The 23,805-nt window shown below is 32.6% G+C and overlaps 4 protein-coding genes across 4 annotated transcripts; 1 reads left to right on the forward strand and 3 right to left on the reverse strand.

Moving 5' to 3' along the window:
- The first annotated feature begins 4,784 nt into the window (after positions 1–4,784).
- LOC130799653 (protein MAIN-LIKE 1-like) lies at positions 4,785–7,677 on the forward strand. Its single transcript, XM_057662824.1, has 4 exons — positions 4,785–4,935; positions 5,513–6,886; positions 6,974–7,393; positions 7,470–7,677. Exons 2-4 carry the CDS (start codon positions 5,516–5,518, stop codon positions 7,626–7,628), a joined length of 1,950 nt encoding a protein of 649 aa, XP_057518807.1. The 5' UTR covers positions 4,785–4,935; positions 5,513–5,515; the 3' UTR covers positions 7,629–7,677.
- A 49-nt stretch (positions 7,678–7,726) lies between these two features.
- Positions 7,727–8,880, reverse strand: LOC130799284 (uncharacterized). The gene is made up of 2 exons (XM_057662385.1): positions 8,480–8,880; positions 7,727–8,400 (listed from the first exon to the last, which is right to left on the reverse strand). Exons 1-2 carry the CDS (start codon positions 8,643–8,645, stop codon positions 7,727–7,729), a joined length of 840 nt encoding a protein of 279 aa, XP_057518368.1. The 5' UTR covers positions 8,646–8,880.
- Positions 8,881–8,901: 21 nt separating this feature from the next.
- Positions 8,902–9,654, reverse strand: LOC130799285 (uncharacterized). The gene is made up of 3 exons (XM_057662387.1): positions 9,627–9,654; positions 8,964–9,544; positions 8,902–8,907 (listed from the first exon to the last, which is right to left on the reverse strand). The coding sequence occupies exons 2-3, from the start codon at positions 9,492–9,494 to the stop codon at positions 8,902–8,904; spliced, it is 537 nt and encodes a 178-aa protein (XP_057518370.1). The 5' UTR covers positions 9,495–9,544; positions 9,627–9,654.
- A 358-nt stretch (positions 9,655–10,012) lies between these two features.
- On the reverse strand, positions 10,013–11,214 carry LOC130799286 (uncharacterized). Its single transcript, XM_057662388.1, has 3 exons — positions 10,951–11,214; positions 10,317–10,575; positions 10,013–10,041 (listed from the first exon to the last, which is right to left on the reverse strand). The coding sequence occupies exons 1-3, from the start codon at positions 10,981–10,983 to the stop codon at positions 10,013–10,015; spliced, it is 321 nt and encodes a 106-aa protein (XP_057518371.1). The 5' UTR covers positions 10,984–11,214.
- Positions 11,215–23,805: the final 12,591 nt, after the last annotated feature.

Consider the following 23,805-nt stretch of genomic DNA (forward strand, 5'->3'; position numbering starts at 1 on the left):
AGGTTAATAACCCTAATATGTGATTAAGCCTACTTAAACCAGGATTAAGAGAAGCGTAAAAACATGGCTATTACATTCTTCCCCTAAAGACAATTTTCATCCTTAAAATTACGACACAAGGCTTCATTCAACCTAAAACTAAATTAAAAGATATCAATTACATTCTTAATCTATTTCAACTTTGAATTATTCCTTATAAGTAAAAGAAATTATTCCTCGATTCTTCCTTAAAATTTATAATAATTACTTCAAAGACTTTATTGATCGACTAACCAACCTTTTCATCATAACTAAGCTGGGCACATAAATACAACATTCAAACAAAGCACTAATATACAAGCTACGATGTTCTCTAAAACCAAATCCTAATACATAACTTTCTATTTTTAATTCTAAATTCCAACACAGATCTCATATTTTACCATTCAAATGCGATCATCTCAACAATCAATACTATTAACTTGTGCTTTCTCAAAATGTTTCTTTACTCTTTATACACACTCAAACTCAATTAACATAAATCTTCATCATTTGAACAAACTTACATTACTAACGCTCAATATGTTCTTTCCTTGAGAAATAGTAATTTCTTAATCCAAATATTTCCTTTACTAATCAAATCCACCAAAAATGTACTTAATTCTTATTGTCATTTTCCTTTTATTATAGCCATGATATATATTCGAATCACATATAATTATAAGTTTTTTTTTCGTTAATAAAATGTTTATATATTTCTTACAACCACAAAACATGAAATTCAATTAAAATACTTTTCTTGATCCGTTTGTATCCATCATTGAAACATAACTCAAGGAATCATAGCTAATTCCTTAAGAACCCAATTCATACACTAACTATACATTCCTGATCATGTACTTCTAAAGTCCCTTAACAACTCATCTATCTCTCTGATCTTTGAAACGCCATAACGCTTGGATACAAAGATCCGTGCATACCCAAAATCAAACTGAATGTAATAACATTTGTGACAAGCCAAACTTAAATCAACTTTATTATAGATCCTTAATATAACTCAAGTTCTAACCTCAATCAAGAGAACACATTAACTTAAGCCAGCGAAAAGCTTAGCACTGAGCTATTTTGAAAAAGAATACAACACAAATAAAATCCAACAAAACAATCATTAAAAAAGTCTTATTACAACCCAAAGTTTAGAAAGTCTCTAAATAATTAGTTCATAAACATCAATATTATACAGTTATTAAACATAAAATCATTCTCAACAAAATATAAATGTCCTAATGTCCTTATAACATACTACACTTTATAAAAACAAAACATGTTCCCATGATAGACTTATCAGTCACCAAACCTGAAAACAGTCACTATCACCCACAAAATAACAGACCACATAAATGACAAAACGGTACACACATCGGTATAACCTGAGTATACACAATCTAAAAGTAAAACATTATAGTGGATTTGAGGTAAAATCATATCTTAAATGAAGTAAAACGACTCATTTAGAAAGTTTTAATATAAAAGCTTTAACATAATATTGTGCCAAACGAGTTTAGAAACAACATTATAGTTTGTAGGGGTATTTTAGTGAACGTATCAATATATATAGAGTGGGGAACTAAGTTCCCTGTTGGCTCTCTTAGGTTTTGATGATAACTACACTTTATATAAGCAAATGCATTTTACAGATTGTATGCAGGTCAATATCCGGTCATGATTAAGATCGTTGATAGTGCCTATGACTTAGTCTAAGAACATTGTACATGTCAAAGAATCCAAGGTAGTTAGGTAAAAGTATATCACTTAGGATATCAAATGTAGACATGAAGTCTACTATTCCCAAGTTTGATGATCTGACGTTACTGGAAAATGGAGACAGTGCGTTGTTCCCAGATTGGAGTCTGGAGAATTTACGTCAACTGGAATTTCTGTTAATTTTGGTTTTCTGATTTTTTAGTTGATGTATTAGTTATAATTAATTTGTTGCACTATTTATTAATTAAGTTAACCGGCAAAATATTTTTAAACCACCTTAAAATAATAGTGTACTTTCTAAAGAGTGGAATATTTCTCTCCTTATTTTTCTCCTTAAAAATAGGCTTTTATTTTGGATCTAATTAAGTGATAAAACTACTTTGTCTATTATTAGAAAAAAGAAACTACGGCTTATTACTTTAGAATAAAGCTTTCACCTATTTATTTTTATTAAGGGATTAACCGTGGATTTTTAATCTTTAGATCTAATATCCACTTAAATCTCCTTTTTATTAGGAATAAGGTAGGAATGGGTAGTTATTCTCTTTTACTAGCTACATAAATACCTACAAATAGAGGACTTGTTTATTCTTAAAAAAGTATGCATATGTCTTGGAGAAATCATTCGTGAGATTGATAAAAACAAGAAATATTTTTTGTTCAAAAAATTTGCCAATTAATTTATAAAATTTTCTTGTGCAACTCTTTAATTTTATCTTTACAAAATTTATCCTTGTAAAGGGTTTTTGAGAGAATTGTTGTAACTAGACTTGGGTAAGTCTAGGGGAGAATTAGAAAGCTTTGAGTAAAGCTAGAGAAGAGAGAAACTTCGAGCAAAGCAAGAGAAAGAAAAAGAGAATTGACCTAGTTAGAGAAGCTTCGAGTGAAGCAAGTTGAGTTTGTTTTATATAATTATAACGAATTGCCTAAAACATATTGGAGAGTTTTGAAATCCCGAGGGGTCGTGGTTTTTCTTTCTATTTAGGACTAGAAGGTTTCCACGTAAAATTGTGTTGTCTCTTTACTTTTTCGTTTTAAGTTTAAGTTTTAATTTCGCAATCTAATTCCGCAAAAACAGAGCTAAAATACTTAAACTTATTACAACAGCAATTCACCCCCCTCTTGTTGTCGTTCACCATCTCTATCAGTTTCTACATTCCCAATCCTCTATTTTTGGGGATCATCATCCTTCCATTCAATACACAACTTGCAAGATTTTATTCCGATCGACCTAGTTAGGTGATATTAATTAACTATGCAGGCTTTTTTCAATATAACACAATGCCTATTCATACCCTTAAAGCAAAACATTTAAATCACTTGAATATTTCTTAAATATAAGTCAACTTTAACAACAATGTTTCGTACTACTCAAATACTTTTGAGTCAAATATTCGTTATAAGATGATTACTTGATACAAGGTCACGTTTATTACTTAATCAAATTTTTTGAGTCAATTCTTTGGCACATGATGATTACTTGAAACAAGGTCACATTTCAAAATTGGAATACTTTATCGTTTACTTACACTTTGAACTCGAAATTTTATGGAAATCAAGATGATAAATTATTAAATCAATGTTTATAAAAAGTAAAAGTGTACTTTAAATACTTTCATTAAAAGTTTCTAAATTCATAAGTTCTCTTAAAACACTTCAAGTAATATATGAATAAACACTTTGGTTAAATATGGAAATTTATAAAGATTAGTATAAAAAATTCATTTTCTCAAATTTAAAAAAAAAAGACTTTTATTAAAAACCAAACACTTCTTTGTAGAAACACATATACTTAAATAGCGTTTGTATAAGAAAAAGAATACTTTGTATAAAATAAACTCAAAGAAAGTAATTAACAATGAAGACTTTATTTTAATAAAGTTAACTATATTTTGAAATCTTTCAAGAATGAAATAACACTTTAAAATAATGATAAATTGCATTTGTGAGTAAGTAGAATAATTTTAAAGATAAACTTATTTATAAATTCTCTTAAATTAAGACATTGTTCTTGCATATATCACAATACTTCATGAAAGATATTTGCAAAATATGACGCTTTTAAAATCTAAATTTTATTATTAAAAAAATAATACTCCATTTCATAAAATCAATTGAAGATCAACATGTATGGGCACAAAACTTCAACCAACACTTTTAATGAAAACAACAACTTGTCCAAAATATAGATCATCCTTCATGCATCATCAAACTCATGAATCATTCTTTCAAACTCATGAATCATCCATCATCCATCATGTAACCATTTTAAATTCTTTTTGAAGATAAATCATACAAAACAAAAATTATTTAAAACAAGGTTTGTACTATATAAGAAAAAGAAAGTGTTAGTGTGTACCTTAAAGAAATACTCCTAATGTATACACTTAGAGATTGAATAAACATCCCACATAATTTTAAACATCACATTACTCACATTAGATTGACTACTTAAGAGTGTATACACATCATCAACTTTAAAATCTTAACGTGTAAAACTAAGCTAAAACTTTTGCATACTTACATCTTAGAACTAGGTTGATTAAATCCTTAAATCACCAAGTATATGACGTAATCTCTTGTTTATAAATATTCATGATATCACCTACATATATATAAAGACATCCAAGGTCTTAGACAGAATAGAAGAACAATATTTAAAATGCTCACCAAAAAGGTGTTGTTTGGAAATAGGACTCTAGCCTTAGATGATAATATGTTAGCTTTGAAACGAAAGCTCGAACGGAAATTATGTATCTTGAAAAAAGTTATTTGAGTGAGTGTCTAGATTATCAGGTATGTATGAGGAGATTTTTGGAGAAATAACATAGAAACAATAGGGTGTAAAGAACAGAGATGGATCTCTTTTGTTTCTAAGCGTTTTAGGCCACGTAAGGTGTCCATGGATTACTTACGAAGTTAGGTAGATTCCCCCAAGTAATAGTTTTCAGAAACCCATTTCTTATTTGTCGCCACCAATTTCATTTTATCGCCACCCCCCCCCTTGAATGAAATTACGATTTTACCCCTGAAACTTAAAAAATTACGAAAATGCCACTAAGCTTATAATTTATATAAAAACACTTCAAATCCACTCAATAACACTTTCATCACTTCCATAAAATCAAATTCTTCACATAAAATTAAGCGGAGCTAAAACTTTGGAATCGAAATCGTCAACAAAAATTCGAGGTAAGTTTTTTTTAAATGAATCGAAGGGAAAAAAAAAAAAAAAAAAATTCGATTCGGCCAAGTCGCACAAAACGTGCGACTGTACAGTCGCACGTTTTGTGCGACTGGGCCGAAACCAAAATTTTTTTTTTTTTTTTTTATTTTTTTTTTAATTTTTGAAAGAGTTCGTTGTTAGTTAATGTTATTTAGTAAATGTTGTAATAATATGTATTATGATAATGTTGTTGTAAGAAGTAGTTATTGATTTACGTATTCGAAAAAGAAAAAAAAAAAAAAAAAATATAACCGGTCGCACGAACCGGTCGCACGAACCGGTCGCACAAAACGTGCGACTGTACAGTCGCACGTTTTGTGCGACCGGTTCGTGCGACCGGTTTTAATTTTTTTTTTTTTTTTTATTGTAATGAATTTGTTTAGTGTAATTAATTTATTAAATTTGAGTTGTTTAAATATTTATGAATATAATAATTGTTTAATTATTTGTAAATGTGAAATATTTTACGTGTTGCTTGTTTTTAATTTATTTGATTTTAAGTAATTTAAAATGTTGTCTTAATTTAAATTATGAAAATTCTAGTAAATGGCTGGAAATCAAGGTAAAGGAAAAGGGTTTTTTAGAGGTTTATTAAGCGGCAATAGATCTAGGCCTACTTTACTGAGAGGTGATCCCCATGAGAGGGGGGTTACGGGATCTGCAAGGCGAGCAAGGCAAGAACAAGCGGCCATACATAGTCAGGCCCAACGTTCAAGTACCCTAGAGCAAGTGCGTAGTCGCTTTGAGCGCCAAAGTAGCCTACATAGTCATACGGTCGGCTCAGGTGACGATGATACTGATTACGACGAGTCTCTTAGTCGGGAAGAGTCTCTTGGTCAGGATGAGTCTGCATGTCATCCTATTGATTGGACGATCGTAAGAGGCCATGCTGTTAAGTTCAAGATTAGAGGGCAGGGCTCGAGTGGCACTTCTGATCAGGCAGGAGTAAGCCAGGCTGAGGATGCGGCTCCACGGGGGAGGAGGCGATCGCAGTCCGCGGACACGGACTGGTTAATCACATCAGCCCAGCCCGGGGGCCCTGTTGATACTACTTTAATACCCAGCTACGGTGGGCACGTAGCAAAGGCTATATTTGAGGGATCGGAGCGCACCCCTCCGATTTTGGAATGTCGTGCTCGGAAGAAAACGTTGGATTCAATCATTAGACTTCAGGACATGTCTGATGAATTGTACAGGGTGTTACCTGGTACTCCCCTTGGTCGTCTGCCGTATATAATGCACCAGCACATCGACAGTGCTCTCATTACGGCATTTGTGGAAAGGTGGCAGCCTGACACCAACACCTTCCACATGCCGTGGGGGGAGATGACCATAATGTTGCACGACGTGCAACGCATCTTGGGAATTGGCATTGACGGTTCACTTCCCGTGCAACCGTCTGATAATGAATGGCAGCTTGGCCTGGCCGGCCTTTTTGGTATGCCATTGTCGGAGCTGCGTGCGAAGGGGCACTTCACAAGCGGCAGCATTAATGTTGGTGCACTGTTGCAGCTATGCCACCGTTCTCAGTCTATGGATACTCAACGTACCGCCTACTACATGGCTATAGTAGGTTCCACGTTGCTCGTGGATAAGACTAGAGTCGGGATGCGTCCTCACCCTGTTGTTACTGTTACCGCTGATGAGGCTGATATTGCTTGGGGTGCAGTGACGCTTGCTCACATGTATCGCCAACTGGGTATGGCGACAAGGACTGGGTGCAAGACTATTGCTGGTTGCCTGACACTGTTGCAGACATGGATTTACGAGTACTTCCCAGCCTTCCGCCCCCATCCGCGTCAAGCTGACATGCCGAACAAGACAAGGGCAGAGATGTGGTCCCCGCCGAAGCCAATCCGCGAGCTGAGCAGACTGATAGACTGTAGGAGCATACTGGATGCCATGACAGAGGCACAGGTTTTGTACATGACTTCAAACTTAATTGTTTAACTTGTCAAGGGCAGAGATGTTATGTTGATTATGTATTATATTCATTGTGAGCAGGTGGAGTGGACTCCGTACTTGACTTATGATAGGTCTTTATTGAACGAGCACCCACGTACCTCGTATATCGGTGGTATCACCTGTTTCGATATCGTGGAGGTCTATTTGCCTGAGAGGACAGTGAGGCAGCTCGGTTTTGCACAGGAGATTCCCCCGGCTCCGCTGAGACCTACCCAAGCTCTGCAACCAGCACAGGGCTCCTACTCAGTTACATTCGCTTCTTCCTGTATGTTTACGGAGATGTGGAGTAGGTTCCCTTACTGTGCCCGCGTAGTGGAGCAGGCACAGCGTCGCGCATCGGTTCCATCAGAGGCTGCCCCGGATTACGTGGACTGGTTTAGAGTGTCTTCCCACTGTTTTCTTATCCCAGGTGAAGGACCTGCTGCTGCGTTTGGTGCTGCTGATAACAGAGTCGAATATGTTAGTATTCCTAATTATATATTTTATTTTTATGTTTCATAACATGTATTGACTTTGCAATTGTCTGGTTTTACAGTTTGCTGCTGAATTTCCAACTCGACTTGCACCATTGCTCAGGATGCCAGCTATTGCTCAAATGACGCCTCGGGAAAGAGATGCTGCTGATATGTATTTAGAGGATCTTAGAGAGTTGTTTTCCGAATGGCAAGAGTGTAGAGGGCGCAGCCCCTTATAGACATTTACCTGTTTTGTAATGCATGAACAATTGTTGTATTTAATCTTTATGTATGAACAACTTTTTAATCGTTTCAACAATTGAATTATATATAAACACTATGGAGAATCTAAATTCACCGCGTCTCCAGCGGTGTTATTATGCTGTTGTCGTTGTATGTTGCACATTCTACTCCAAAGTGATATCCTATTACGATATTGTCTTTCTAAATCTGCACATGAATTGTTAGCTGCTCTCCAATTTTGTTGGACTGGCGGCACTGGAGATGAATCATCGTTCATTAAAAGCTGAACATAATGATTCCCGTTTACCCAAAGAATATGTATAAGTTTATTTACGCCATGCATTCCCCCTGTTCTTCTTAAAGGAAGCACTAAACAATTGTACATTGGATGACCATCCGCAGAGCCATAATACGCAATTGCTATGTTTAAAAATGTTGCTGCAGAATACAGTGTTGTCGCTTCCAACCAGTGATCGTACGGAGCAGGTCCTTTATTGTGGGCACCAACTCTGAATATAGCTTCCTCCACCGAATCTGCTGATAAATATAAGCGTGCATATTGTTCTCTATGCGTTTCCATTTCCAAACTCATTGCACGTCGTAACAGAGGCCATGCTTCCTCACCCCCTAACTCTGTGGCGGCAATAGCTCTAAATCCACAATTACCGTCACCTATAACATCAATCCAATCAAACAGATATGGCGGAAGAATAAATGGAATGTGATCTGGCCACGGAAAAAGTGAAAAATCACGACCTGCTGCACCATCTGAATAAGTAACAATATATCATTACGCCAATATTGATATAAAACATATAATATATTAAATGAAAAGAAATAAGAGTACCTGATAAGTTGAAACTGAAGTTAATTCCAACTGACGATTGATGCGACCGGCTGCTTGATCTACCACTGGATCTCCCGCGTGATGATGATCTTGATCCGCGACCCCTTGAGGACGATCTACTGTACTCAAACGCACTTTTGTTTCTCCTCAAGGTTCTGCTTGTCATTGGTCTTCCTTTCCTCGGTGGACTTGCTTCGGGCTCAGGTATGTCGTGACCATCGGGGTGCAGCTCATGTTCAAGTACCTGAGAGACGCGTCGTAGTACTGAGGGGTCGGATTTTAAAACTTCATCCACCAACGATTGAAAGTACTCTTTATCATCGGCGTTTGCGTGCCGTACTTCTTCGTTCGCGTCTTCTTCTGCATCTAAATACTTTAACGTTTTCCAAAACGGATGTATATCGTCCAAGTACAGAGCACTATTAGACCTGATAGACAAGTAACAGTAACACGCGCATGGTAATCCGTGGGTTTTTTGAATTACACAACCGCATTTTTCTAAAAGACAACTGCCCAGGGTTAGCATCCGGTTGTGCTCCATCATCAATAGTTCCAAGGCAAATATAGAAACATGACGATACAACGGTCGTAGAAAATTTAGTCGCGACGTTCTTGAAATGGAATTCTTAGATTCCTCAAGAGCTTGTCTTATTTTTGATTGTTGATTCATAATTTGTGCGTGCGCCCTTTTAAACAGCGTATCGAATGAGCTATTACCGCTACCCAAGTAGTACTTGAAGGAAGAGTGTTGACTTTCAACTCGACTGGTAGTCTGGTTACCCAAGTGCAAACAATCATTCGTCCACGCACGCACATATTTCTCTTTGTGAGGAATCCATGTTCCTGCCAAATATTGCACGACTCTCCGGTTCCTAGTCGACCAAGTGGACACAATCCCTTCCCATCTGTTTTCAAAATCGGCGATCGTCATACTGTTAACCAAGGGGTTCCATTTTGTTTGCCTGAATAACTGGCCCTGTTGATTTTTCTTGCCGCCACACAATTTATCGACCATGTTCTCCACGTCATTGCCAATATGCCATACGCATAATAGATGTCGTACATCTGCATTAAACATAAATTTAAAATTAATTCAGAAATATATAATACATAGATCGACGATAATTAATAATTAAAACATGTTTACCTGGAAAGACAGCATGAATAGCTGCAGACAAACCTTCATCCCGATCCGTTACGATTACATCCGACGTTTGCACTGTCCCGTAAATATCCCTCAACCTCTCCAACACCCAAGAATAAGACACAGCCGCCTCATCTCGCATCAAACATAATGCAACCAAGAAATTATGATTCGTTGGCGTCATTCCAATGATTTCGCAAAGGGGCCACTTTTGCTTATTCGTTTTGTACGTTGTGTCTATCAACACAACATGGGGCCACGAACGTAGCATCTGGATAGAAGTTGGATTCGCAATCAATAATCTAGTCAACTGATCCTCACTATCCAAGTCCCTCCAAACTACATAATTATGCTCCGTGGCCATATACAAACAGTGTTGAAGAGGAGTCCTACCATCCATCTCTTCTCTCCTCATTGACTGTCTCTCATTGTAAATTTGATTCATACTAGCATAAAAACGAGGAAAATTTCTTCTAATTGAAGACATTATAAATGCTGGTTGCATGCCAGTTGCACTTAGATCTCGTATGTGCTGCCTGATATCCACAGTCATCCTATTTACTCTTATTTGACCATCTACGTACATGAAGAACGGATGGTTATGTATTCCTTTTTCACCAGGAAACACTCTAACCGTCCAAGGTCTTTCCTTTGGGTTACGACTAGTTCCTAAAATCATAAATTTACACCAACCCCTACTTTTGGAACCTGGTCGGGGAGCATTGTCTAAGTTATGCAAATCAACACTTCTTTTATCGTAACGGTGACATCTTAAGTACAGACTCACTCTAGAACGCCCTTCTTTTTTTTTATATGAAGCACGTGTAAATTGAAATCCAATTGTTAGTGCTATCTCATTAGCCCAAGTATGTAAATCATCTACAGAATCAAATTCTCTATCGGTAACAAATCTATCAGAATAATCTATATTATCTCCTAAATTTTCAAAGTCCTGCAAATAATAATTATAATAACATTATCATAATATATCAAAATAATATTAACTTAAAAAATAATTATTTCTACAAAATAATTATAATAAAATACCATTATTATAGCACAACAATAGATTAAAATAAATTAATTTAATTAAACAAAATAAATTTTATAATTCGAAGTTAAAAAAAAAAAATAAATAGAAGTCGCACAAAATGTCAAATAAAAAAAAAAAAAAAAAAAAAAAAAAAAAAAAATTTGAAGCAGTCGCACGAACCAGTCGCACAAAACGTGCGACTGCCAGTCGCACGTTTTGTGCGACTGGTTTGTGCGACTACGTTCCTATTTTTTTTTTTTTTTTTTGCAAAAATCGAACCGATTAATTACTTACCGGATCGTTATCATGCACGTCTTGGTATGCCATTGATGTTCGATCTAGAGTTCTAGCTTGTTTAACTTTACGTATTGTTTCTAGAGAGTTTTTAGAGAGAAGGTATCGTGTTTGAATTCGAATATACTACCATAAAGCCTCTGAAAATTCAATATATATATAATTCCGATAATAATGTCATTAAGCGATAACAATGTTATTAAGTGCCATTTACATTTCTTAAACATTTTTTAACTTAAGTGGCATTTTTGTAATTTTTTTTAATCTAGGGGTAATATGGTAATTTTGTTAGAAGGGGGGGTGGCGATAAAATGAAAAAGGTGGCGACAAATAATAATTCCCTTTCAGAAATATGGACATTTGAATTCTCATTTGGGTCCCAAGTTTGAGACATGCAGGCTAACATAAATTCTGATGGTCCATTGTAGAGAATAAAATGATTACTCACATTATACTACAAGTTACCTCCAATTTAGGCTTGATTCTCCTTAATTAGACTCAAACCTATAAAATATAAAACTTTGAGAGTATAAAATGATCATTTAATATTTTAACATGATTTTATGAAGTGACTTCAAATTTTAAATCAATTTCTAAAATCATAATTTATAAAATAATATGTTTGCCTTGGAAAAAAATAAAATCAACCCATAACGAAACCTGGTTTTTAAATACCAATAAACACTAATATCATTATAAAAGCTGTTTTAATAATCTTTTGTAATTAGACAAATATATTTTCTTTGGATTAATATATAAGTCCTTATATTAAAGTATATTCCCTCCGTTCCTTAAAGAAGTTGCTACAAAGAATGTTCATCAAAATTAAGAAAACTAGAATATTTTAGATAATGGTTATATTATTTTATTGAATAAAATTTGATGGAGAAAAATTAAGAGCATAAATATAAAAAAGTATTAAAAAAAATTGGTGGAAAAAATATAGGGACCATAAGTAATAAAAAAATATTTTTATAAAGTTAATGGGAAACATGTAGGAACCATAAACAATATAAAAATATTAAAATGAAGTTATAGAAGACATATGGGGACCATAAACATTATTAAAATATTGAAATGAAGAAGAATATGGTTAAATTTGTCCAAAATTTTATATATACTTTTTTAAGGAACATAAAGTATAAAATAAGCTTTTGTCAACATAGTTTGTGAAATCATTTATAAATACTATAAGATTTTATAATAATACACCTAATAAATATGTTTATCAAATCAATAAATTTTAGAAGGAAATATAAGCAACTTATAAATTCAAGTAATCTTCGAAGAAACAAAAAAATTTGAAATCTTTACTCAATATAATAACAACATTTCACAAAAGAAGACTTTGTTTGATCAAACTTAACAGTTAAAAAAAACTCATTATGTTTCGCACTTAAGAATAGATATCTAGAGAAGTTAATATCTCTAATCAGTGATTAAACCAATTTAAACTAGGATTAAGAGAAGCTAACAAGGCTATTACATAATCTTTATATAATTTACTTGATTTTTTATTATTTATTGGTTACTTAATCTGTGTTCATAGACTTATAATTGTTTTTGATTTTTGAAAAGTTGGGTTAGTGTTGAGAGTTAGTAATATGTATGGGGTAATTTATGAAATTTTATGTAATTATTGTGTTTATTTAGTTGGAAATAAAAATGTAAGGGATTTTGTTGAATTTTGAAATCTAAAGGGAAGAAGCTTAAATTAGACTAATGTTCTATTAAGGTGTTACAGAATCGAGATAATCAAGGAACTAAGGAGAAATAATTAATATCTTTTTAATTACTCCACTTATGAAAAATTTCTAAATGTAACAATTAAGTAGTAGTTTGAATATATTTTAAGTGTAAAAGAAAATATAATGGTTGGATTAAATTGGTTGGTTCTGAATTTTAATGTAACTTAATTTGGTAAAGATATGAATATATTTATATATTTCTAGTGCTTCTCATTATCACATCCACATAAGGAGTAATTTTTTACATTCTTATTTGTATTCTAATTTATTAATTTTTGTATCTCTAATTTATGTTATATTTCTTTCTTTATATTTTTTGAATTTTTTTAGAATCTTCTAAGATATAAAGTGGAATATAGAAGTAAAATAGTGTAAGTAATCAAGTATTTTACCAATTTATTTTTTTTTACTGGACAAAATCAACGTATGTGTGTAATGTGTATTTTAAGCTCAAGAAATGGTTTCTTTATCTGATTTTATTCAAGAAAATTATATATTGATATATTAATGGATCATTATTAAAGTTGCTTGGTTGTGGGAGTACTTATTGAAATGAAAGTCTTAAAGAGGTTCAACAAAGAAAAACAATATGAGAATTAAAGTAGAATATGAACATAAGTGTTTATGAGGTATCTTTGATATCTTCCCCTTAAATGTAGTTTTATTAGATTAAAATTACAATGTAATAAACCTCCCTTATCTTGAGAACAAATCTCTCAAGATCACAAAATACTAGAGCAAAGTAAGAACACTCTCAAGTTTCTAACAATGCACTAAACTACTCTCAATATGTGTGTTTGTGGTGCTTATTTCTACGAGTGATGAATCCTATTTACAGGCAAGGTATATATCACTCTTAGAATTCCCTCATAAATCACCATAAACACATGTAACACCCCAATTAACTATGATAATTAACCATAGTAATAAACATCACAATAAACATTACCTTAAACAAGAAAGTAATGCACTTATTCAATGACTACACAAAATATTCTAATCAAAACAAAATCCTATGTAGTCTGCTCGACTACCGCTCAATCGAGTCACTACCTCGCTCGGTCGAGCCTCCAGTGAAGCTATTGACTTGTTCTGCACCATTTGTTCGACCCACTCACTCCTCGCTCGACCTGGCCATGTCCGCTCGAGCGAAGCTACTGACTCTCCTTTCTTTTTGCTTCGACTAAGCAACCAACATCGAACGTTCCAAACCTTAAACTACCCATATGCGACCATCTTTATCGACCCTCTCCAAGGTACTAGACAATGCATGTTCGATTAAATGTTTAGAGTTAACGTCATTGTTAAGATTATTGCACTTGCTTTTAACACTTATTTTGAAACTTAAGATAGCATTTGATTTTAAAGTTTTTCTTCTTTCTGGTATTCCATAAAAACTACAACACTTTAAACACATTTAGAGTAGTGTTTACTTGAAACATTTTAAGAATAATGCAGTATAAGATAACTACAAAATATTTTATATTGGTAATTATTTTAATGAACATGTCGCTTATGATTTGATTAAATCATATATGTTTTGAGGTAAATATTAAATAATTGAATGAGTATTAAAATATAGCAATTTAAAAAAGAAATAAGCAAATATGTTAATTGGCTTTCTGCTCAATCGGTGTTGTAGTGGCCAGTGGTTAGGTCGTTGATTATAAATGGGCAGAGCTATAAGAATAATGGTGAGCACTTTGTGATACTAGACTTACTATTGACGAGTTGGTGACTTCGACCCTGGCGTAGATTGATGTTATTTTGTCATAGCATTAAAATGGTGATGGTAAAAACTACTTTTATTTATCATAAATTTTGTATAAGTGAAAAATGTTGATATTGCAACAATGCTCCACCACCAATATATTCTCAAAAAAAATAATTTTACAAAATCCCTACATCAAGTCACATTTCACTATAAAATAACCAAACCCGACACAAAAGGTCTCAATATACCTTTTTTATTAAAAAGTTTTTTTCATCCTTGACATAAATTTACAAATATTAACAAATTATAATTAGATTCCAGAAAAATTAAACCTAAAATTGAACCAGACAACTAGAATGAAAAAATGAAACCCAAAAAATTTGAAAATTAGATACCAAATTTTGTACAAATTAATTTAGAAAATTGCAAAAATAAGAACCAGATAAATAACAAAAATTTCATAGAATAAAATAGTTACCAGAATTGCTTCAAATGTTCAATCCTCCATATTTGCCATATATAAATTGTAAGTTTATTTCTACCGTTATATTGAATGTTGAAACTATGTATTTGGGAAATAAGATCTATAATTAATACCATTTCTTTCCCATCAATTTCTAAATATGTGCATTTGGGCACTAACCTCTTTGTTTATCCCTAGAGTCAAACCTGAGTGAAAACCATTAGGTTTTTTTATTTCATTCAAATGAAATATATTAACGAGGCGTTTTAAGAATAAGTATTTTATAAATAGTGAGCGTTATTTTATTGTATTTAATCTTATTAAATTTGGTTACTTTATGATTGCATACAAATGAATGTATATTTAATTGTTCTAGGTATAAACAATCCGATAAAAACATAAAATTAAGTAAAAGGTTTTTGGGTGAAAGTAAAAAATCCAAAAAAGTATTATCATATATTTCAATTTTGAGATTATAAATGTTTACAACTTTCATGCAGTTAACTTTTAATGAAAATAAGCTTTTCTTAAATAGACAAATTAATTTAATTTAATTGCAAATTTTGTATGTTGAGTCATACCAAACAAAATAGGAGTCAGTATGCCAAAATTTATTATTATAAACAAAGTAAAAATCAGAAGTTTCTAACGTATCAACTCAATATTATTGACTTATTAATGTTTCCTTAACTATGCTCTCTAGCAAAATGAGTTTATGCCTCTATATCATGAACTTTTAATCTGATACTTATTGGATAACTACGGATTAATTATTCACTCAATATAAAATTTTTAATAAAATATTAATTTTTGCAAGAGCGTGTGCGAAGTACGTGTCCCACCAACTAGTACAATTACAATGTAGGGGTAATGAATATCTATTTTAGAGTAACGAAATGCTTTGTTAAATATATTAATTCTAAATCAAAAATCAATAATTGATAATTAATTGCTAAAATATATACTACTCTATTTACTTTGAGAAATATTTTTTTTAACCTATCAACATATACTAATCTACTATGGTCATTATTTAAAAGTATATGGTTATGATGAAAAAAAAAATTTAGATTCTCCCAATTTATTTTTTTCATACCAGCTACATCTTGTGACTTTTGACATGTGTGATGTGATCCCAACTTCTCTGACTTTTTTGTAACGGGCTAAGTCGAGGAAAGCAGAGGCTTGGATAAAAATATGAATGAGAATGGGTCTCATTCAAATTGGATTATGTATGCTTTAATTTTACTCCCAATAAAAGTTGGACTTTTTCTTCACCTCTATCTCTGATTTCGACTCAGATTTCATGTCCTTCGACTTTGCTCGAAATCGGATTCTTGAACCATCAAGAAGAGTCCGATTATAACATAATTTTTAAAAATAAATTATTTTTAATAGTATTTAAATTCATAAGAACAGCACTTTTCAAATTGGTAGCTATTTGCGAATTCTCAGTAAAGCAACAATATTTATTTAGTGGTTGTACAACTCAAACTATTATAATATTTGGATGTTCGAATGTGTTTTGAGTACAATATTTTAAATTAGGTCAATAATAAGTTAGTGTATACTTATAACTTTAATATCTCATCAATGTGATTATACATAAATGTTTAGTTAGTTATCAATCAAAATTTATTCATGAGCTAGAGAGGTTTAAATAAGGTTATTATTAGAATGTGAATCCTTTCAACTATTAATTAGAATTATTTTATTTGATTAACCTAACTTTGTTCTATGACAAAGTTTTATAATGTTTGATGGATCAAACTTGATCAACTATAATTCTATGATCTACTCATTAATTAATTGTAATTAATTGGTCATACTTGGTAAACTCTTAGAATATAAAATTTTCTATAATATAATAAGCACATTAATATGTGTACTATTCTTAAAAAAATAAAAAACTTGTACAAAATATATTGGATAAATGCCCATTTAAAGCGTTCTCAACAGCTATATTTTTATTCATGGAGTGGTTTAATCTATTAAATGTTTTCTTCAACAACTATATTTTCATACATAGAGTAATTTTCTTATTAAAATATATTTACACTCTTTGAATATGTTTTAAAAAGGTTGAAATAAAATTGTTGGAAAGTGCTTATAAATTGGTGACATTTACAAGAGTGATATTTGCTTCATAACTCAAGTAGTGAGTGTACATTACTTTTTCGGTGGGTGTGTTAATCTTGAAAGTTTGCTTCCTATTTACACTTGAAATAGTTGGGAAATAATGTTATTAATGCATCGACAAGTTCGTGTCGCAACATACAATTCCAACTAAACACAATAGCTAAAACACTCTTAGTTTCGTCGTCTAAATTCTGAATTTGTTATTTTGAAGTTTTGGAAGATTTTATTAATGTTTCCGTCAATTTAAAAAAGTTAATAATATGTCTTCCATGACTTCTAGAATGCTTGCTAAAACTTTTGAATGTTTTTAAGCTTGAACCTTTAGATGGTTCTAATTATAAGAGATGGTCTCAAAGTTACTCATCTTCTTTGATCAACTAGAGGCTGATTATGCGTTGAATAATAAAGTAACAAAGGAGGATCCAAGTTTTTCTTCCACCACATTTATCGATGCTCAAAAGAAGAAGGCGAAAGATGCTCTAGCCAAAGATGAAAAGATAACAAGTTGGTAAATGGACATCTCTTAAATCACCTAAACAAAATACACTTTGATTTATTTGTTTACTATAACTCTAGTAAGGAAATTTGGGAAATATTACTTAAGAAATATAATTTGAATGATGTCAGTTAAAAGAAGTATGTTGTGGAAAGTGGATGAATTTTAAAATGGTTGATGAAGGATTTATAATGGATCAAGTTCATGAATATGAATATATTATGGCCAAAATTATTGGTGAAGGAATGAAAATATGTGAAACTTTACTGGAAAATGTTTTACTTGAATATTTTCCATCTACTTGGAATGATATTTGAATTGTCATCTGACATGTACAATAGAGTAACAATCAATCAAATACATAACAATTTTAATTAAACAAATTTCTATATAGAAAAAGTCACGATCATTATAAATGAAATCTAATATTGAAGCATTCACTCAATCACATCGCTGATTGATACAACCTCCTCCGATGCAGTCTTTATATCTGGTGTAGCTTTGAAATAGTAATAAGTTTGATACCGTTGACTGTATTAGCTAGCAGAATTAACATCCATGATGATGTCATATACCTTTTTACCATTGAATTGATAACATGACTTTAAACTCTTATCATGAGAGACTTTAAAACCCAATATATAGGTAGATCGAATCCATCAAATGGATATAATAACTCTACAATATAGAGAGAATGGTATTTCTTTGTAATTAAAAATGAAAAATGTAAAAATAAAGAGATTAGGGGCTTACCATCACCATAAGGTTGATAGTAGCCCCAAAATTAACAATGGGATGCTAGGGTTTTTTGAGAGAAAAAACAAGGTTGATTTGGTTGAAAATAAACTTGTGTTTGATATAGAAAAAAACAATTGGACAAAAAACTGTAATAAAAATAAAGTTATCAAAAAGAAAGGTGGAGGTTGCTATGAAAAAATTGGTCATAAGGATGCCCCAAGCAAATCTCACCGAAGAAATTGAAAAGGTAATTTTTGCGATAGTTTAAGCAAATTTGGTAAAAAACAAACAAGAGTGGATCTTAGACATCGAGGCTTCAAGGCATTTTGTTCGAATAAGGTTCTCGTGGAAGACTTTGAAGAAGTCAAAAATGGTGAGCATGTCTACAAGGGGAAATAATATTACTGCAGGAGTTCTTGGCAAAGGAAAGGTTCTTCTTAAACTTTCCTACGAGAAATCTCTTAGTTTAAATAATGTTTTGTATTTCCCCTCACTTAGGAGAAACTTAGTTTTGGGATATCTTCTCAACAAAGTTGGCCTAAAATTGTTTTTAAACCCGATAAAGTTGTAATCTCTATAGTAAGAGACTTTGTTGGGAAAGGTATATAGTAAGAGACTTTGTTGGGAAAGGTATATATCAATGGAGGGCTGTTTGTACTCAATGTTTTGAACAATGAAAGTTCTTTTATTGCTTACTTGATTGAGCCTTTATATTTGGAATTTTAGACTAGGACATTTGAACTTAAAATCTATGCAAAGATTAATGATTTGAAATTGATCACTTTTCAAAAGGATAATAAAATATCCAAATGCCCCATCTTTTTAGAAGCCAAATATTCAAAAATATCGCTTAACCAAGTAGCATATAGAAGTACTAACTTGTTAGAGTTACTAAGTTAGTACACTCAGAAATAGCATACTGTAAAAAATGCACTACTAAGAAGAAAAGAATTACTACATTTTGTTTGTGGATGATTTCTCTAGGTACACTAAAACAAGTAGCATATAGAAGTACTAGCTTGTTAGAATTACTAAGTTAGTACACTCAGAAATAACAGACTGTAAAAATTGCACCAGTAAAGAAGGAAAGAATTACTACATTTCATTTGTGGATGATATCTCCAGGTAAACTAAAACATGGAGTATTTCCTTAAAAGTAAAGATGAGGTCGAAAGTTCATTTTAAAGTATAAAGCCTAAGTTGAATACCAACTTGATATTAAAATTAAAAGGATAAGATCGATTGTGGAGGAGAATATAGCACTAATTAAACTTTGACTAAGTTCTGCGACGAACATGGTATTATATATAAACTAAGTGCCCCTTATACTCCACAACAAAATGGTATAGTGGAAAGGAAAATCTGAAAAAAAATTTGTGAATGCAATGTATTTGTTCCGATCTGTCTGATTCTATGTGTGGTTTGCTTGGCTTGTTCTTAATTGAGTACCACATAAGAAACTAGAAAATGGTATAGGGGTGTTTGGCTAAAGTTTTGTTTCCCAACTTTTAAAGACCAACAATTGAACCTAAAACCTTTGATTGTGTGTTCATTGGTTATGCATAAGATAGTATGGCCTATAGATTCATGTCTATTATTGGTAAATGTATTTGTGAATCTTGAGATGTAGTATTTTTTTAGGATGTGCATCCATATAAAGGTGAAACAAGTAACAAATAGGATTCAAAGAGGTCTTTTGTAGTATACTGCGCGCTCTTTCTAGGCAGAGCGTGTGCTCACTCTGGGTAGAGCGCACGCTCCCCCCTGTAATACCTACAATGGATGTGAAAATGACTTTTCTAAAAGGTGAGTGTAATGAAGAGTATGTTTTAACCCAAAGGGTTTATTTTTCTGGGAAAAGAGGAAAAAGTGTGTAGACTTAAAAAGTCATTATATGGCCTCAAGAAAGATCCTAAGCATTGGTATGAAAATTTTAATGCTACCCTCAAAGTGGGTGGTGGTTAATAACTCTAATTCATGTCTTTGTTCTAAACTTTGTGATAATGGTTGTATTCTTCTTTGCTTATATGTTGATGATATACTAATATGAGTGCAAAGATGGTTAAAGAGGTCAAAACTTTCGTATCTTCAAAATTTGAAACGAAAGACCTTAGAGTAGCCTATGTCATACAAGGTATATGAGACTTAGTAAAACTGAATTTGGTTACACCTTGAGTCAATCATATTATGTTGAATTTTTTTTTGAAAAAGTTTAATAGATTTAATGTTATTCCCACTAGTGCTCGTTATTGGCATGATTATTCTCTTAAGAAGAATAACGGAGATAGTGTTTCGCAAGGTTAATACACTATTATTGGTAGTGTAACGTATTTGATGAATTGCACTAGACTGGATATTACATATATGTAGTGAATAGTTTGAGTAGATATTTTGCCCTTTGATTGCTGCACGTTGTTCCCTCGTTTGAGGCAATCATCCTCCATCCCATGCCTCGTTCAATACATGGTTTCACACCCTTTTTAGAGCCTCTTGTTGCCTTGATTAAAGCCTCCTTGCTTTTCCCAATGCACCCCGTACGCTCTACGTTCAACGCACTCAACTCTCTCACACCTTCATCGTTGCTCACAACATGATGGGCTTTGTCTATAGTCATCGAGTCACACTTAAGTAATTTGGCACTTGCATTAACAGAGCCTACTCTTGACACCTCTATGTGTCTCAATAATAACTTCTCCTATACCTTATAGTTTAACCCTCTCATCATTCGATAAAGTAACAAGGCCTTTGTCGCACATTCTAAGCTTAGAAAAATTTTCCTTCTCAATACATATGTTGAATGAGCATTCGGAGTCAATTACCCATTTTTTACTATGAACCACTCCCCCATCAACTAATAGAGCTTCATCATAGTCATCATCATCACCCAAAATGCCTAGAGCGGCATTTTCGCTCTTCTCACTTTCTTTTTCCCTCTATCTCTTAAGCTCCTCACTCTCTTAAGGTCTTCTTTCATCTCTTTGCACATTATTTGTATGTATCCCTTTTTCTTACAATAATTAGACTCTTTTTCACTAAGGTCATCCCTCCCTTAAGACTTTTTCCTTCCTTGATATCCCTTTTTCTTGGTTCTCCCTTTATTAGAACCCTTACTATACAAGCCATCTATCCCAATTCTTTTTTCTTCCCCCTATCTTCTCACCTTGAATCTACATTCTCTCTCAACACCATCTATGCTTGATTAAGAGTGATAGAATCCCTACCTTGCTTTGACGCACTTCCTACTTGGATAACAAATTAAATGAAAGCTTATATGAGGTTCAAAAATTGAAAACAAGATGATAAACAATAATTAATATAAAAAAATAAAAATAATAAAAAATAAATAAAAATAAACTAATGGAAGAAGGACACAATGATATATGAGATATCTTGGATACCTCCCCCTTCAACAATAGTTTGTTTATAATGGATTCAAAAATACAGTATAAGTAACCCTCACTATCTTGAGAACAACCTCTCAAGATCACAAATACTAACACAAAAGAAAGAATTCTCTTTTGGTCAACACCCTAGCCCCTCATTTGTGTATTAATCCTCTTTAAAATGTGTGTTATTGTGTTTATGTTCTATGAATGTGTATGACCTTTATATAGAGGGAAAATACATTATTCTAGAACCACATAATAACTCTTCATTAATACATTAATTCTTATAATAAAGCATGTTAATAAACAGAAATAATGCACATCCTTCAATGCCCCAAAACCGTAGAAAACTATACACTGGGAATCCAAAAGGCCTTGCTCAAATGAGCCAAATCACTGTTTGAACGAGCACTCATGTCAGAATGTTATTGACTGTTGCTTCTCACTGTGCTTGGATGAGCACATGATGAGCTCGAACGAGTATATCATCTAGCTACCTTCTGTTTGTTATTTTCTCGTTGCCTTGTTCGAGCAACCCACTTCTCATGCCCTGCCTCGTTTAAGGCATGACTCTACACCTTAGTGAAGCCTTATTTTCCCCACGTTAATCACTTCATGAATCGATCAAAACCTTAAAACATCGCAACTCGATATATCTCTATCATCCTTCTCCAAAGTATAAGACAAAGCATGTTCGATTATATATTCAAAGTTAACGTCATTGTTAAGAGTTTTGGCACTTGCTCTAATAGTTACTTTGAAGTATTAGAAGATTTCCTTTAGATTTCCTTTTAAAGGAATATTATGATTTGAGTGCACAATCAACTCTATGCATTGTATGAGTGCATAGAGATGGAATCCTATAAGTATGTTGATGGGTGATTAAGTGTGACTTAATGTGTGTGTTAAAGTGTGTGTTTAAGTATGATGATCAATGCTTGAAATTATAGAGATATTGAAAAGAGTCTTAAACATGGTTGATAAATGGCATGATGAATAATTATTTAATGAGTAAGTGCATCAGTTTTATGCTCCTTTACTAAGTGCTCGAACAAAGCAAAAGAAGAATCTTAAGTGCATGGAACGAGTATCATGATCAGAAGAAGTCAAAAGGTTCAACTGAAGAAGTGCTTGAACGAGCGGGGTTAGTGCTCTAACGAGAACTTGAGTTAGAAGGTCACTAGTGTTGCTGTTGTGAGCCGCTCGAACGAGCAGCATATAGGCTCGAATGAGAGGCATTGTCAAAATGCCTAGGATGTTGTTTTTAGTTGTTTCAACTTCTTGGAGCTGATTAATATAGTTAATTTTTTGTATAAGCTTTTTGTACTCATTAAATGTAATTAGTCTCTATAAAATAGAGAGCTCATATGCTCATCTAACACATCAAACACAAACCCTAAGCCCAAACACATATCTTTTGATTCTCTTACTCAATTGTAATACTTCATTTGTAAAAGTTGTTATACTCCATTGAAATAGTATAAATAAGAAACTACACATCACGGAGGACGTAGTCAAAATTGGGTGAACCTTCTTAAATCATTGTGTCATTTGCATTGCTTATTTTTTTTTCAAACATTGTTAATTCATTGAAATCATATTAGTTCATCAAGTACTTCAAACCTTTTCGATCTTGGTGATATTAGAGTTTGAAGATTGTTCTTAGACTCTAATCTAGCTTTCATTTCTATTTCGATAAATAAACTATAAACTTAAATAATAGGACAAAAGTCCGAGTTGGAATCGGAGTCGAATGTCGAATTGAGTTGGAGTCGAATGTCGGATCGAGTTGGAGTCGGAGTAAGGTCGGAGTCGAATTCGAGTTTGAAATCAGAATTTTTCTAAGATACACCTCCAATTCGACTTTGATTCAAAGTCGGATTATATTATGGAACTCAAAATTAAATTTTTTTCTTGGGCTTCAAGTCGTAGTTTTTCATAGGATCGAGTGGGAGAAGCTAGATCAACCCACCGAGTCACTTACCCAATTGAGGTGGCAAATGATGTGGCATTTAGTGGCAGATGATGTGGCGTTAAAATGATCAAAAATAAAATGTGATTTGATGTCTTGAAAATAACCAACTAAAATAATTATACAATAATGAAAATACATTAATCCCATACTCATACATCAATAATGTCTTGGAAATAATCACTTAAATACATTTAAA

This window comes from Amaranthus tricolor, chromosome 14 (assembly GCF_026212465.1).
Source record: "Amaranthus tricolor cultivar Red isolate AtriRed21 chromosome 14, ASM2621246v1, whole genome shotgun sequence".
NCBI classification, from domain to species: Eukaryota; Viridiplantae; Streptophyta; class Magnoliopsida; order Caryophyllales; family Amaranthaceae; genus Amaranthus; species Amaranthus tricolor.